Source organism: Heloderma suspectum, chromosome 4 (genome assembly GCF_057233095.1).
Source record: "Heloderma suspectum isolate Gila_16-S chromosome 4, 16-S_ref, whole genome shotgun sequence".
NCBI lineage: Eukaryota > Metazoa > Chordata > Lepidosauria > Squamata > Helodermatidae > Heloderma > Heloderma suspectum.
The window spans coordinates 49,175,040-49,190,716 of NC_139461.1; the positions used below are offsets into that span (position 1 = coordinate 49,175,040).

At 41.4% G+C, this 15,677-nt stretch overlaps 1 protein-coding gene across 8 annotated transcripts in view; it reads right to left on the minus strand.

The window, feature by feature from the left end:
- Positions 1 to 342: 342 nt before the first annotated feature.
- The window catches only part of LRRCC1 (leucine rich repeat and coiled-coil centrosomal protein 1), a 32,429-nt gene continuing 17,094 nt past the window's right edge, over positions 343 to 15,677 (minus strand). For 2 of the 8 annotated variants that reach the window (XR_014790079.1, XR_014790081.1), the window contains exons 13-19: positions 13,748 to 13,933; positions 12,121 to 12,295; positions 11,228 to 11,391; positions 4,768 to 4,839; positions 4,252 to 4,389; positions 1,990 to 2,125; positions 343 to 640 (exon numbers count right to left, since the gene is read on the minus strand). Coding sequence is in view for 5 of the 8 variants with exons in the window: in XM_084849215.1 (XP_084705341.1) it covers positions 518 to 640; positions 1,990 to 2,125; positions 4,252 to 4,389; positions 4,631 to 4,839; positions 11,228 to 11,391; positions 12,121 to 12,295; positions 13,748 to 13,933 (1,131 nt within the window). In the remaining 3 variants the exon portion in view is untranslated. Of the gene's footprint in view, positions 641 to 1,524; positions 1,618 to 1,989; positions 2,126 to 4,251; positions 4,390 to 4,630; positions 4,840 to 11,227; positions 11,392 to 12,120; positions 12,296 to 13,747; positions 13,934 to 15,677 lie in introns of all 8 variants that reach the window. The other 6 variants (XM_084849218.1, XM_084849219.1, XM_084849215.1 and 3 more) reach the window with 4 other exon arrangements.

The following is a 15,677-nucleotide window of genomic DNA, read 5'->3' on the forward strand; positions in this document are numbered from 1 at the left end:
TTACACATCTTAACTACTGTAGATGTGCAACTTAGGATGCAATCCTATGCATCTTTAGGTAGAAAAGGTTCCTACAACTCCTAGCATGGCTGGCTGGGAAATGTAGGCCTTTTCTCTCTAAACAAGCATAGGATTGCACCCTTAGTGTTGTTAAGAGCCTAGTTCTGCACAAGGCAAGATCACCACTTTCTTAAGCCTATACAAGTGTCAAGAAGTTCAATCTTTTGAATCATCCCCTAAGGTCTTACATAGCTTCCAGGTTTAATATATCATAGCTCTTCACTTTTCTGTAGTACATTTTATCTTTAATATCTCAGTAAGAGTCACTAACAGCAGACAGTATAATAAACATAACTATTTATTTTGAAAATATTGTACATAAAGTGCAAATATAGGCCATGCCCATATGTAGCGTTTCCCCAGGGGATTTGTTTTACAGTTGCAGCCATCAAGTACACTGTTAACTATTTTGCTGTATTAGTAAGAGGCCCTGAAAGTTTGTCAGATTTTCTGTATTTCAGAGCTCTTGCTGAATGTCACTCAAAGCAACTGTAAGTCGTTTTATTTTCTCTTCCATTGCCTTTTTATGGCTTGCAGTTTCCTGCAGTAGTTGACGCATTTCTTCTTCAACCTGGTAAACCTGAAATAAAAAAATAGCAATACATCTGTTACAAATAACACCCTTTGGATTTCCAGTCCATTTGTGCAATGAAAGATTCAGTACTAGTATCTTGCCATCCTTTTCCTGTGGTGTGGATTTGCAACATTTCTTCTGAAAATGTTACGGAAAAAGTTCAGCAAGTTTTGAAATCAGCTGAGGCTTTAAGCTGTGAAGGCACTGAAGTCTGGTAGTTTTCTCCAACACTGTCTAGAGACTATACAGAAAAGGTAACATCTGTCACTAGGCAAAATCCATTACTATATTTCAAAAGGTTTCTTACATTGAGCTTAAAAAAAAAAAGTTGCTAACAATAATAGAATAAGGGAGCAATCCTATGGCCGCTAGTCAGCGGCTAGATGGCCATAAGATATGTGGTTTTCTGGGTACCGACCTCGGAGCCTGCGCTCTGAGGTCAGTTCCTGGAGAACCGACCTTCCCCTCCTTCTGCGCTGCCTTACAGGCAGCGTGGAACGGCCCCATGCTCCCCGCTCGGAAGAGGAGCGGCCAAAACAGGGCATTCCAGGGCAGAGAAGGCAGAAATGCTGGTACGACACATCCGGCAGCCTCCTCCCCTGCTCTGCCTTCTGATGGCTAGACAGCCAAAATTGGCTGTCTAGCCACAAATGCAGGGAAAGAGAAGTGTGGACGGAACGATCCCCTCCATGCTTCTCCTGCCCTGCATTGGATAGGTGGTCTCCTCCAAGTTGGGGGGCAACCGCCTATCCCCGGATTGCACCCCAAGCAATACTTTAAATACAGTTTTCAATAAACTCCCACTGAAGGCAATTAAAAGAAGTACTAGATTAGTTCTTGAATGAATTCATTTACTCAAGCCTCCAGCAGCTTTTCTAATCAGAAATTACCTGTTAAAATGGCCTCTGGCAGGCCTCTCTTGCGAATCTATTCCACAACCTCGAGACCATTACTGAGAACCTCGAGTATGTGCTTTCCAAGATCTTGCTTGATGCAAAAGAGTAACAATTAGCAAGACATCCCTAACCAACATTAACATCATGTCAGCACTAACTAATGTAGGCAGAAGCCAGCCCATAGAGGCTTTACAAGTTAAACGCATCCCTTTGAATCCAGTTTGGAAATGAATCGTAGTGGGTGGAATTGTCAAAAGCACTGGCTTTGTGTACACCCTCTCAAGCACAACACATCAGAAGGCAGGCGTCCGCATTCAGCACTCACAGATCATTCTTCTGAGGCAGCCGCAGTAATTAATGAGCAATGCTTAAATCTCCAAGTTCCCAGCAGACCAATATCCTAGCAGACTTATTTGCTTAACATGTAAACAAGTGGAACTGCACAGCATTATCCATCACCTTTTCATTTGCTGCCACAATTTGTTTTTGCTTTTCGTTTGCTAGCTGCAGCAATTCTGCTTGATGTGCTGCTAGCGCTGATTCAAGTTGTCTTCGGAAAGCATCATCCATAGAATGCACCTTTTCCATCATAGCCCTAAACACAAGATGAACCCTTAAATCTCTTGATAACATGGTAGCGTTACATCAGTATTATTGGGATAAGCATATCAGGAGAAATCCAACTGTGTCTGTTCTGCTGAATGGACATATTTAGCAGAACAGGCCCCCTGCAGCCCTCTGAGTGCCCCCCAAATCTGCTTGAGGGATGGGGGACTCCCTGGAGCCGATCTAGGGAGGGTGCAGGGGAAGTCCCACTGCACAACGCTGGATGGAACCCATCACACATGCACACTTCTTGCCTACAGTCAAGAATATACTTCAGTAAGTGCATTCCAGTAACTAGTCCACACATCATACAGTACTTGCATTTTCTTAGCAATTCTTATTACTACATTTTCTCTAATGCAGTCTCAGCAAGGGAAGATTTTGTTATAGAGTATCACATTAGAAGGAACAGTATATTTATGCACATTTCTCATAGGAAATTAGGAGGAAAGAAAATGTTTAACAGTTTTCTAGAGGAAAAAAAGATGAATACCACCTAAACTCCTCCTTGAGTTGTGTTATTTAACATAATATGATCTCTATACCATAAACTCCCAATCCTATTTAGATAAAACCAAGTGCAGAAATGTACTGGGTTCCCACAAGGGGCCTCTCTTTATATAAATTCTGACACAGATTTACGCCAAATAACAATTCCTAGAGTCCATAAAGATATTGTCCTAAAGAATTGCTTCCTAATTTTATTAGGCCCCTTTTGAAATTTCCACTTAATTATCTATAAAAATAGAAAATAAACTAATGCCAGTCCAATATACACCCATTACACTGCAGCAAGGAAACTCCCTGAAGCTGCAGCCACCATTCAGTAAATGCATTTCCTTTCTCCAATTCCCCTCACACACACCCTATTCCAGGGGTGCAAATACTATACCCACAGGCAACTTCTCAGACCCCCAACATCTGCGGCTGCCAAAATAAAGAGGAATGAGCTCTATGGTTCCTGCCACAGAAGCCTCATTCCTAGAGCAGCCTAGGAAGCAGTGCTCAAAAGTACGTGCCTGCTTCCTAGGATACTCTGGAAATGCTCTAGGACTGAGGCTACTATGGCAGGAACCATAGAGCCTGTTCCTACAGCGTGTGGTTTTCTTTTTTTCAGTGGCAGCAAGGGGAAGGGCTAAAACAGTAAGTGAGTAGGTATGTGTATGAGTGAGCCAGTGGGGGAAAGTGACTGTGGGAGAGACAAGTGAGTGGGGGTGCGGTGAGTGGATCTGAGTGGAGGCACATAGGGAGACCCCAGCCCCTAACAGATTACTGCCAAGGGAATGCAGCACAAGTCCCCTGCCCCCAGCCCCATTTTAAACTGAAGGTTGAAATTTTTTTTTAGAATGCATAGAAGACAAGCACAGTGTGAGTGAATACGCTGTATGTAAATGTGATGTGTGCATGCATGCACATGTGTGGCCCCCACCACACCTGCAGGCACCCGATGCGGACCTTGAAGGCAAAAAAGTTGTGCACCTGTTCAGTGAGATCTTATATGGGATACAATATGCCCCACATTATAACCATCCTGAAGGAAACACATCAACACAATCAGAAAGGCAAAGACAGTGGCCACATTCACACAAAAATAAGCCAGGAATCTTGGCTTATTAAATCACCATGTCAACGACCTGCATGCTTGTGCATGCAGCCCATTTGTTCCTCCCTTTCAACAAGCAGGTAAACAAACCAGGGAGAGAGAGCTTAGCATTCCTTTACAAGCCAGGATTTGTAAGTCAACAACAAACCCCAATTTAAAGCTGGTTTATGAATCCTGGCTTGCTGAGGCACAATATACCATAATCCCAGGTTTGGACTAAGCTATCCCTGCCTGGTTTGTTGACTGGCTCATGTAACGGGAGGAGGAAATGGGCACTGACAGGGATGGGGAATGTGTGGTCCTTCAGATGCTGTGGGACTGCAACTCCTATCATCCCTCACCATTGGCTATGTTGTCTAGAACTAATGGCTAGTAGCAGTCCAACAACATCTGGAGGGCCACACATTTCCCATCCCCGGGCTACAAGTACACCGCTTGTTTAAATTGTGGTTTAATAAGCCAGGAATCCTGTCTTATTGTTATCTGCAAACACAGCTAGTACATTTACTTACTTCTGAGCTTGAAGACTTTTATCTCTCTCCTCAATCAGCTGCTTCTCCTTGCTATCAAAATTTTCTTTCATTTGTTTAACTTGTGCTTCCAGCTTGCTCAACAATCCTCCTTTATCTGACCACTTTTTATTCATTGCACTGAAATATAATGGACATGTTCAGGGTGGCTTCAGAGACTGCTCACACTTTAGCAAGGGGAAAAAAACATTATACTTTATAAAATGTATATTCTGCTTTTCCACCAAATGGTGCTCAAGCATTAGAAGTGGGGAAAGTAGAGTTACAGCTTAACCATACTACCTTTTCCCATCATGCCCAAATATGATCCATAACATTTCAACATGTAACATGTATAGAAGACATTATGAGCTTTAAGCACCTATAAGATTTCTTGATATCTTCAAGCTCTGCATCTTTTTCCTGCAACTGTTGTTTTAGCTCCTCTTTTCTCTCATTTTGCCTTTCTAACTTTTCTATTAGGTCATCCAACTGTGCATCTTTTTCTTCTAGTTGTACCTGAAGTCTCTTCTGGATTTCAGTACTTTCTTCACGACGCTTTCTTGTTTGCTCATCTCGTTCCTGTAAGGCCTTGAAAATAAATTTTCTTCATCACTATATTTGCACTGGAATGCAGCTAGAAGTTCTTAATACTTTAGGTAATTCAGGTACTTAAGTACTTGATACTTGGACAATCCAACCCGTATTGGAATGTCTAAGAAAACTGAAAAAGCATGCACAGAAAGTGCTTGGGGTCAAAGTGATCTGACAAAACACTGTTTAAAGTTATTCGTTACTTGTCATATCTACATTTGCTCAGTCCAGAACCTGTTATTTTCATTTCTTGCCCAAAAGGAGCATAGAGGGTGACAAGATAATTTTATCTATTTCCATAGCAGACAAAAAATTCATTTTTCTTATCCCCAAACACAGTATCAGGGGTCAATAATATTTATTTGATTTATGCTCAACATTCCATCAAATAAAATGGCACTCAAGATCCCACAGGTTTACAAAATTACTTTACAAACTGGTTTTTAAAACATTTTTCCAGTTATCTTCCTTGCAACACAGCAAAATTGGCCTTATAGATATCATTTTGCACAAAGTGCACTGATCCAATTCTGGGGCCACTCCAACCCAATTGCACCTACAAATATTTGCAGGTAACCTGCAACCCTACCTCAGCAGGTGGCCAGAAATAGCGGCAACTATTCAGTGAAGAAGAACCATTTTTCTCTGTCATAGAAAAATCTTCAAAAAAGGTGTTGGGGTTGCCTCAACACTTCCAGGGAACAGTGTCACTGGCCTCCTTCAAAAGAAGGAATCAAGTCCTCAGATTTGATGATCGGCTTCTATGCCGACCTATCAATGGAAGAAACAAGTTTGCCCCATACATGACCTGTGAGATATGCTTCATGTCATATAAGAACATTACAGTTATAGAATAGTTTGCGCCATTCAAAAGACGTTCAAAAAGGCAGGATACGCCACCAAAACCTGCAAAGTATGGTATGAAATTCTGGTTGTGTTACAATTTCAAAACATATGTGTATGTGGGGAAGGAAAAAGGAAGGCACCCTAGCAGCTCAAAAAATAGGCCAGGCAATGGTTCAGAACATACAACATGTTCACAAGGTTCTGGATGGAATACAACAACTAACAGCTTCTTCACCAGTGTGAAGGGAATTAGCTAAAAAAAACCCCTGGCTCCGGCTGGCACATAGAAAAATGACAAAAAACAGAAATTGCCCTGGAGTTCCTTGCCCCACAAATCCAGATATGACAAAAGCAGCACTTTTGGTTTTCAGTATTTGTCACTTGTATATTATGTACCAAAGGAAGGATTGTGATTCCCGCCCGTCTTTTCAATAGCAGTACAGCAATCTCAGACCATAATTCCAAGGGTGAGATCATTCTTTATTATAACAAACTAAAGGTGGTGTGCACAACTGCAACCAGATAACTCCACATACATTTCCAAATGCATGATCAAATGCTGGCCAATGGTGGTTCTTTCAAATATGGTAGATGTTGCCTAAGTCTCAGGTTGATCAAACTCTGGGTTGAGTCTAGACACATAGGCAGCTAGCTGACAGTTCAAGAAAGGCAACCACAGAACTGGTAGGGCTTGACAGTGTTGACACCAAGGGGATGGCATCATCTCTACAACTGGTGCAGTGACAGAAAATTCACAGACAGAAAAATCACAGCAACAACGTACGTCATGTAACCATTTGTCTGTCCTACATGCAGTTGAGAAATGTGATTATGCATAGGCTGCTCAGATCTGTGAGATGTTCTCAGTAATTCACAACTCATGATTACTGCACTGTTATACTTGTACAACCATTATAGTTATGTATTATGTTAATGGCACATTTTTTAATGTTTATAAAGCTGTGAGGTCAATTAGAGCCAACACACACCTTTTGTGTAAGGTTTTGTACTTTACATTGTAGGGTATTATTGACCCTAATGACTTCTGTGTAGCTATATTGTTTTACTGGAAAAGGGAAGGTCTCAATATAGGCATGATTTTTTTTACTTGCAAATGGTGTATGGCTTTCATGGAGTATATTTGACCCCAATATCAGAGTGGTACAGGAATATTTCTGTTGGTAAGTGGTTAAGGCAAAAGCCGCACGATGAGGGCATTTAATTTCAAGGCCATGTGCCAAATTTGAATGTCTGATAGCAGCTTGATCCTAAAGGCTCAGAAATCAAATTGTGATCATTACAGTTTGTAACTCAGATAAATGAAACATTGTTGTCGTTCAGTCGTGTCCGATCCTTCGTGACCCCATGGACCATAGCATTCCAGGCCTTCCTGTCGTCCACTCTCTCCCGGAGTGTACTCAAGTCCATATTCATTGCATCGGTGATGCTATCTAGCCATCTCATCCTCTGCCGTCCCCTTCTCCTTTTGCCTTAAATCTTTCCCAGCATCAGGATCTTTGCCAGTGACTTTTCTCTTTGCATTAGGTGGCCAAAATATTTGAGCTTCAGCTTCAGGATCTGTCCTTCCAATGAGCACTCAGGGTTGATTTCCTTTAGGATGGACTGATTTGACCTCCTTGCAGTCCAGGGGACTCGTAAGAGTCTTCTCCAACACCACAGTTCGAAAGCATCGATTCTTCGGCACTCAACCTTCCTTATACTCCAGCTCTCACAGCCATACGTTGCTACTGGGAAAACCATAGCTTTGATTAGACAGACCTTTGTCGGCAAGGTGATGTCTCTGCTTCTTACTATGCTGTCTAGGTTTGCCATAGCTTTCCTCCCAAGGAGCAAGCATCTTAATTTCATGGCTACAGTCACCGTCTGTGATGATCTTGGAGCCCAAGAAAATAAAATCTGGCACTGCTTCCATTTCTTCCCCTTCTATATGCCAGGAAGTGATGGGGCCAGATGCCATGATTTTAGTTTTTTTAATGTTGAGTTTCAAACCAGCTTTTGCACTCTCCTCTTTCACCCTCAACAAGAGGCTCTTTAGATCCTTTTCGCTTTCTGCCATTAGGGTGGTATCATCTGCGTATCTGAGGTTGTTGATAATTCTCCCAGCAATCTTAATTCCGACCTGTGATTCATCCAACTCAGCATTTCTCATGATGTACTCTGCATATAAATTAAATAAGCAAGGCGACAACATACAGCCTTGTCGTACTCCTTTCCCAATTTGAACCAATCGGTTGTTCCATGTCTGGTTCTTACTGTTGCTTCTTGACCCTCGTACAGGGTTCTCAGGAGACAGGTAAGGTGGTCTGGTACTCCCATCTCTTTAAGAATTTGCCAGAGTTTGTTGTGATCCACAATCAAAGGCTTTAGCATAGTCAATGAAGCAGAAATAGACGTTTTTCTGGAATTCTCTTGCTTTCTCCATGATCCAGTGAATGTTGGCGATTTGATCTCTAGTTCCTCTGCCTCTTCGAAACCCAGCTTGTACTTCCAGTAGCTCTCGGTTCACATACTGCTGAAGCCTAGCTTGTAGGATTTTGAGCATAACCTTGCTGGCGTGTGAAATGAGCGCAACTGTACGGTAGTTTGAACACTCTTTGGCATTGCCCTTCTTTGGAATTGGAATGTAAACTGACCTTTTCCAGTCTTGTGGCCACTGTTGAGTGTTCCAAATTTGTTGGCATATTGAGTGCAGCACTTTAACAGCATCATCTTGTAGGATCTTAAATAGCTCAGCTGGAATACTGTCATCTCCGCTAGCTTTGTTGTTACTAATGCTTCCTAAGGCCCACTTGACTTCACTCTCGAGGATGTCCGGCTCAAGTTCAGTGACCGCACTATCATGGCTATCAGGGACATTCAGATCTTTCCGGTATAGTTCTTCTGTGTATTCTTTCCACCTCTTCTTAATCTCATCTGCTTCTGTTAGGTCCCTGCCTTCTTTGTCCTTTATCATGCCCGTCTTTGCACAAAACGTTCCCTTGAGATCTCCAATTTTCTTGAAGAGATCTCTAGTCTTTCCCATTCTATTGTTTTCCTCGATTTCTTTGCATTGTTCATTTAAGAAGGCCTTCTTGTCTCTCCTTGCCATTCTCTGGAAATCTGCATTCAGTTGGGTATATCTTCTCTTTTCTCCCTTGCATTTCGCTTCCCTTCTTTCCTCAGCTACTTGTAAAGTCTCATCAGACAGCCACTTTGCTTTCTTGCATTTCTTTTTCTTGGGGATGGATTGAATTGCTGCCTCCTGAACAGTGTTACGGACCTCCGTCCATAGTTCCTCAGGCACTCTGTCTATCAGGTCTAATCCCTTAAATCTATTCGTCACCTCCAGTGTATATTCATAATGGATATGACTGAGGTCATAACTGAATGGTTTAGTGGTTTTCCCTACATTCTTCAATTTAAGCCGAAATTTTGCAAGAAGAAGCTCATGATCTGAGCCACAGTCAGCTCCAGGTCTTGTTTTTACTGACTGTATAGAGCTTCTCCATCTTTGGCTGCAAAGGACAGAATCAATCTGATTTTGATATTGACCATCTGGTGATGTCCATGTGTAGAGTCGCCTCTTGTGCTGTTGGAAAAGAGTGTTTGTTATGATCAGCGTGTTCTCTTGGCAAAACTCTATTAGCCTTTGTCCTGCTTCATTTTGTACACCAAGGCCATGCTTGCCTGTTATCCCGGTGATTTCTTGACTTCCTACTTTAGCATTTCAATCCCCTATGATGAAGAGGACATCTTTTTTGGGTGTTAGTTCTAGAAGGTGTTGTAGGTCTTCATAGAACCGATCAACCTCAGCTTCTTTGGCCTCAGTGGTTGGGGCATAGACTTGAATTACTGTGATGTTGAATGGTTTGCCTTGGATTCATACTGAGATCATTCTATCATTTTTAAATTGTACCCCAGGACTGCTTTTCCCACCCTTTTGTTGACTATGAGTGCTACTCCATTTCTTCAAAGGGATTCTCGCCCACAGTAGTAGATATAATGGTCACCTGAATTAAATTCGCCCATGCTTGTCCATTTTAGTTCGCTGATTCCCAAGATGTCGATGTTCAATCTTGCCGTCTCATGTTTGACCGCCTCCAGTTTACCTTGATTCATTGATCTTACATTCCAGGTTTCTAAACAATATTGTTCTTTACAGCATCGGATTTTCTTTTCACCACCAGACACATCCACAGCTGCGTGTCCTTTCGGCTTTGGTCCAGCCGCTTCACTCTTTGTGGCGCTACTTGGAAATTCCCTCTGCTCTTCCCCAGTAGTATATTGGACACCTTCCGACCTGAGGGGTTCATCTTCTGGTGTCATATCTTTTAGCCTTGTGATACGTTCCATGGGGTTTTCTTGGCAAGAATACTGGAGTGGGTTGCCATTTCCTTCTCCAGTGGACCACATTTTGTCAGACTCTCCACCATGACCTGTTTGTCTTGGGTGGCCCTGCACGGCATAGTTTATGGTTTCACTGAGTTACGCAAGCCCCTTCGCCACAACAAGGCAGTGATCCATGAAGGGGAAATGGAACACAAGAGCATAATAAGAGCCATGCTGGATCAGACCAAGGGTCCATCTAGTCCAGTATTCTGCTCACACAGTGCCCAGCCAGCTGTTCACAGGAAACCCACAAGCAGGACCCTCCTGCCCAAGTTCTCCAGTAACTGGTATACATAAGCATACTGCCTCTGACATTTGAGGTAGCATATAGCAATCAGGACTAGTAGCCACTGATGGTGCCCATTATTACAACTTGTGGTAACAAATTCCATGGTTTAGCTATGTGCTGTGTGAAGAAGTACTTCCCTTTATCTATCCTGAATCTCCCACCAATCAGCTTCATGGGATGACCCTGAGTTCTACTATTATGAGGGAGAAAAATGTTTGCCTACCCACTTTCTCTACACCATGCATAATTTTGTGCACCCCTATTATGTCTCCCCTTACTTGCTTTGTTCAAACCCAAGGGCCAGCTATCTTAAGCCACATCACACAAGAAAGAGACACAGCACAGAGTGAAAAACTTGCTTAACATTTCTTTTTTCAAGAAGTGTCAAGTATAGGAAATGCTAAAGAGACCAATCTGACAGAACACTTTTGAAAACCACGCATCGTATTTAGAGTAAATTCTCATCAACAACACACTTCTATGAACACAAATACCATCCCCATCAAGCTTGTGCAATTGTCTTCCTGATTAACATGGATATTTTTCTGGCTACATGACAGGCAAAAAATAAGCCCATGCAACTTCTTTGAGCATAAAGATGCACCAGTAGGAAACATTCCAGCAACTGTATGCCTGCTTTAGACTTAAGCAGCTGTTTAAGGCAGAGGAACCTTGCCAGAAGGGGGGGGGGAGGCACAGCCACTGTACTCCTAACACAGAGACAGCATTGTGAAGTAGGCCCATGAACAAAAATTATGCCATACCCTTAGTTTTCCATGCATTATTACAATAATTTTTAGGCAGTATCTGCTATACATAAAGGTTTTTTTTTTTTAAAGAAAGGAAAGAAAGCACCCTTACTTCTTTTAACTTTCTAATCGTTTCGGTTTGATCCTCCAATATTTTAGACTTAATCTTCAGTGTGTCGTTGTTACGTTCATTTTGTTTTTTCAGAGCTTCTATCTCACTAGTTAGAACTTCTATTCTGGCTTCCAGTTTTCCTCGATCTTGAGCAAGAGAAGCTCCTGGGATGGTGGGGAGGGCAAAGAAGAGAAGACAAAATAAAGGTGGTGCTTTCAGTGCTTCAGATATTGAAGCAAATCTGACAAGCTAAGAGAGACAATAAGAAAACAAACCCAGCACTCTTTTCTCCATCTCCCAAACATTCTTGGAAGTGCAAGACTCACTTATGCAACGTGGGGACAGACAATTAGACCTTTCCCATTGCTTGGGATCAGCTCAACCCAGCCCTTCTCCGAACAGAAGCTCACTCACTCTACAGCTAGCTGAAGAGACAGACACTTTCTTAAATATATCTCTATATAGGACACAATAGTAATTACCTGAAAAATGTTAACCTATTTAACATAAAAATAAGAAAAGCATAACCAAGTCTGATCAACCAAACTATCTTTTATTAGTAAATAGTGCATTTGGAAATTTCTAGAAACTCATGAGTTTCACCTATCAGAAATTAAAAAGAAACAGCTATGTGTGTGAACTCTCCTGCTCTTAATATGGACATGCTGAATTGGGGATGCATGCTTCTGTGTCAAGTACTGCCAAACAATGCTGCAATCCACTGGGAGCTGCTCCTGAAATAGATGCAAGCTGTGCAAATATGGGGCTTGCTGCCACTATGGCATATTGTATCAACATTTGATGCTTTGCATCGACTTAAAGCTCAAATTTATCCTTGTATGTTCTTTATCTCCGTCCTACCAGAACAAGAATAGAAGACCTTGGGAACTTACCCTGTTGTGCCAGCTCCTGTCCCCATAGCTTCCTTTCTGCTTTTAATCCATCAATTATAGACTCCTGGGCTGTTATCTGTGAAATAAGTTTCGATTTTTCTTGTTTAAGAAGTGCAAGTTCAATAGTCTTCTGCTTATCTTCCTCCACCATATTTTCAAGTGTTTGGATTCGACTCTTTACAAAAAGAACAAATAACTTAAAATGAGCCTTGGCACTGGGAAAGATATTCCACACATATATTGTAGTACGCTACATGACTGTTTGTTGTTGGCAGTGGAATCTCTATTAGTGACTGGCCGAGCTACCCTAACATAACAAAGGGGCAAGATAGGCTCTTGGACCTATTGGCAGAGCTCCTCTTATCTTAACAGCAGAGCAGTCAGAACGGTCTAGAGAAAAAAATGAGGCAGGAACCCAATAATGCAAAACGCCAAGCACAGCAGGGTGGGGAGGTAAAGAAAGATCAGGAGTAGTCCAGAAGAATGAAGGAGAAAGGTTGTAGTAAAACGAGGAATCTAACAGGAAAGCAAACAGGAAAAGAGAACAGGCAGGAGAGGTGAATATGCCCAGAAGTTTCAGAGACAGAGAAGACTGGAATTCACATATTGACTTATAGTAATCAGCCAAATCTTTGGTTGCTGTCATCTGGTATAAAACTATTTTATTTATTTATTACATATATTATTACATTACATTTATTTTATTACATTTATATCCCGCCTTATTTCCTCGTTAAGGAACCCAAGGCAGCGTACACAACACTCCTCCTCTCCATTTTATCTTCACAACAACAACCCTGTGAGGTAGGTTGGGCTGAGAGGCTGTGACTGGCCCGAAGTCACCCAGTGAGCTTCCATGGCTGAGTGAGGACTAGAACCCGGATCTCCCGATTCAAAGTTCAACACTCTAGCCACTACACCACACTGGCTCTAAACTAAATTCCAGAAGCATAGTGTTGCACTAAAACATAGGAGACCTGGCTCAAATGCAGCAGGAGCCCCATGGTTTTTCATTATGTGAATGAGCCACAGAAAGCTGTGGGCTTGTGAGCTCTCCCTCCCATCTACTCTTTTGCAACCACAATGGAGTAGATTGGAAGCTTCCCCTTCCACATAGACAAAGCCAAGACACTTTGCTGCCCACCTAAGAGTAGGAAATACCCCTATCAACAAAATCACCACCAGCCCATCCCACCCTTTCACACACAAGTACACACACCATTCATCCATCATCTACCATGGTTTCCTGTTACATCTGAACCAGGCCAGAGAGAGGGCCGAAATCAGGCCCGAAAGGCTAACCGTTGTATTGCAACATAAGCTTTTCTAGGACTCTGCTGTTTTATATCAAAACTAAATTTCAGGCCGGACTGTTAGCTGCCCAGCTTATCTAGTGGTCACCCAAAGTAAAGGCATTTGTGAAGGAATACTTTCATTGTACTTGGCTACATTCTATAGAGACTGATACAAAGGAAGTGGTCAATGAGTTTATGAAGCAAGCCATGACAATGGAAGCTGCAATTCCATGAAACGTTTTTGTACTGTTAAAACTCTAGCATAAGTCTTTCTGTATGAAGACAGAGTTCAGCATACAGAAAACAGATAAGATAAGCCTAAAAATGCATACTCTCAAGTTGTATGTTGTTTCTTGCTTTGATTTGACTACTTCAGTGATCTTAGCTTTTTGTTCTTTCACCATGGATGTCAGCTCTTGGATTAGAGTAGCTGATTGCTTTTCTTTTTGCTGAGACTGGACAAGAACACGCTTATGTTCTGCCAACTCAGCAGCAACTTCATCAAAGCCTTCTTTAACCTATTTCAGAAAGAATATTTTTTAGAGATTAGATGAGGTTCCCACCATGAGTTATTTTTTCTGTAAGAACTGCAGTGTAGCTTTCTAACGAAAGACAGGAGGTTAATTTGAAAAGTATGACATTAAACATTCAATATTAGCATTTTAGTAGAAGTATAAAGCTTTTATTGTTTCAACCAATGGTTACAACAAGCATACAAAAAAATATAAATGCATAAAACAGATAATACAGGTATTAAATGTTTAATCATTGTGCAAAGTCAAAAAAAATTCTCTATAACTTGGGCTTCAAGAGCAAAATTGTCCAGTGCTAAAATATTTGTCTTACTGTGACATGTAAACAAAAAATTACTCTCTCTGAATCGGACCAGATAAATTTTTTTCTCAAAGAATGGATCTAAATACTTGGGATGAATTTGAGAATAGACAGGGATTAGCATTTTAAGAACATGGATGCTGAGCATTCATCTCAACAGTTAGCAAAAAATACACCCAGGGTGGATAAAAAACTGGTTCTAAAAATAGATATGTTTAATTTTAGTTGCATTAAGTTAAGTTTAATTTTAAACTAGGTTATTTTTAAAAAGAGAAGCTTAACACAATCATATAATTCTTAAAACTGAATTTACAGCCTTCTTATAAAAATAGTGCTTTTCTTTGTAAAGAAAACATTGTGGAGAACTCCATCTTGCGCCATAATAAATTTCAGAGCTAGAGGTGAACCACACAACTAGTGCAAGTTAGCTGCAGATTTTTTTAAAAAAATGAATCACTCCACTAAACTGGACCAAGTCATTGGCTAAGCATCTGGAACCAGAGTGTTCCTTCAACTGCTTAACCTGCTTGTTACATCAGTAGCTTCACCCCGCAGGCATGGAAAGACAGTTTTTCTCAATTAGAATCGCTTGTTCAAAGGTAAGAAACAGACTGGGGGGAAAAAACAGGCAAACCTATTCTAATAGGCTAGATGAAAATTAATAGCTTTACGGGTTTGAAGGAAAGTCTTATTTTAAGCATTTATATAGATGAAAAATTGAAGCTGAAGCCTATAACAGGTGGGTTTTTTTGATAATTTCTTCGATAAAATATTTCTTGTGGTAAGTGTACAATGTGCGTAATTCTGATTTAGTTTGAAATTATAAGCATTAAATCAACCAAAATCAAATCAGTGTGTTGTATATTGTTTTTTAGGACAGTAAAAATATTAAATATTTAGGACCAGTGCAATCCTATGCATGTTTACTCCAAAGGAAGCTGTACTGGACTCAATGGGGCTTACTCCTGGGTAGATGTATATAGGATTGCAGCCTTAATGTATAAAGGGCTGTATACAGGTATAGGACCGCTGTCTTACAGAACCAGGGATGGAGGTCCAGGGATGGAGGGAGTGGGAATCAGAGAAACTACCTAAGCCCTGTTGGGCTCACATGGCATGGCTTTTTACCTCCCGCACCATCTTTCCTCACCAGTTTTTCTTTTTTAAATTCTTCCTTCCATTGGAACTTGTTCAGGGACATGTCCAGGGAGGCTTTGGTTCCAGGGGAACCAAAGCTCCCTCTCATCTACCCCTGGCATGCCCCCTTTCTATCTGTACCACCTACAGACCGCCACTCACAGGGCAACCACAGTAGTGGAGCTTTCCACTGTTACAGGGTCCTTTTGCTCTGTGCACAGAGGGGGAAGTTGACAGTACCTTATGGAACCTCAGATGCCCTCCCAGAGATCATAGCTATTGTGCATTTAG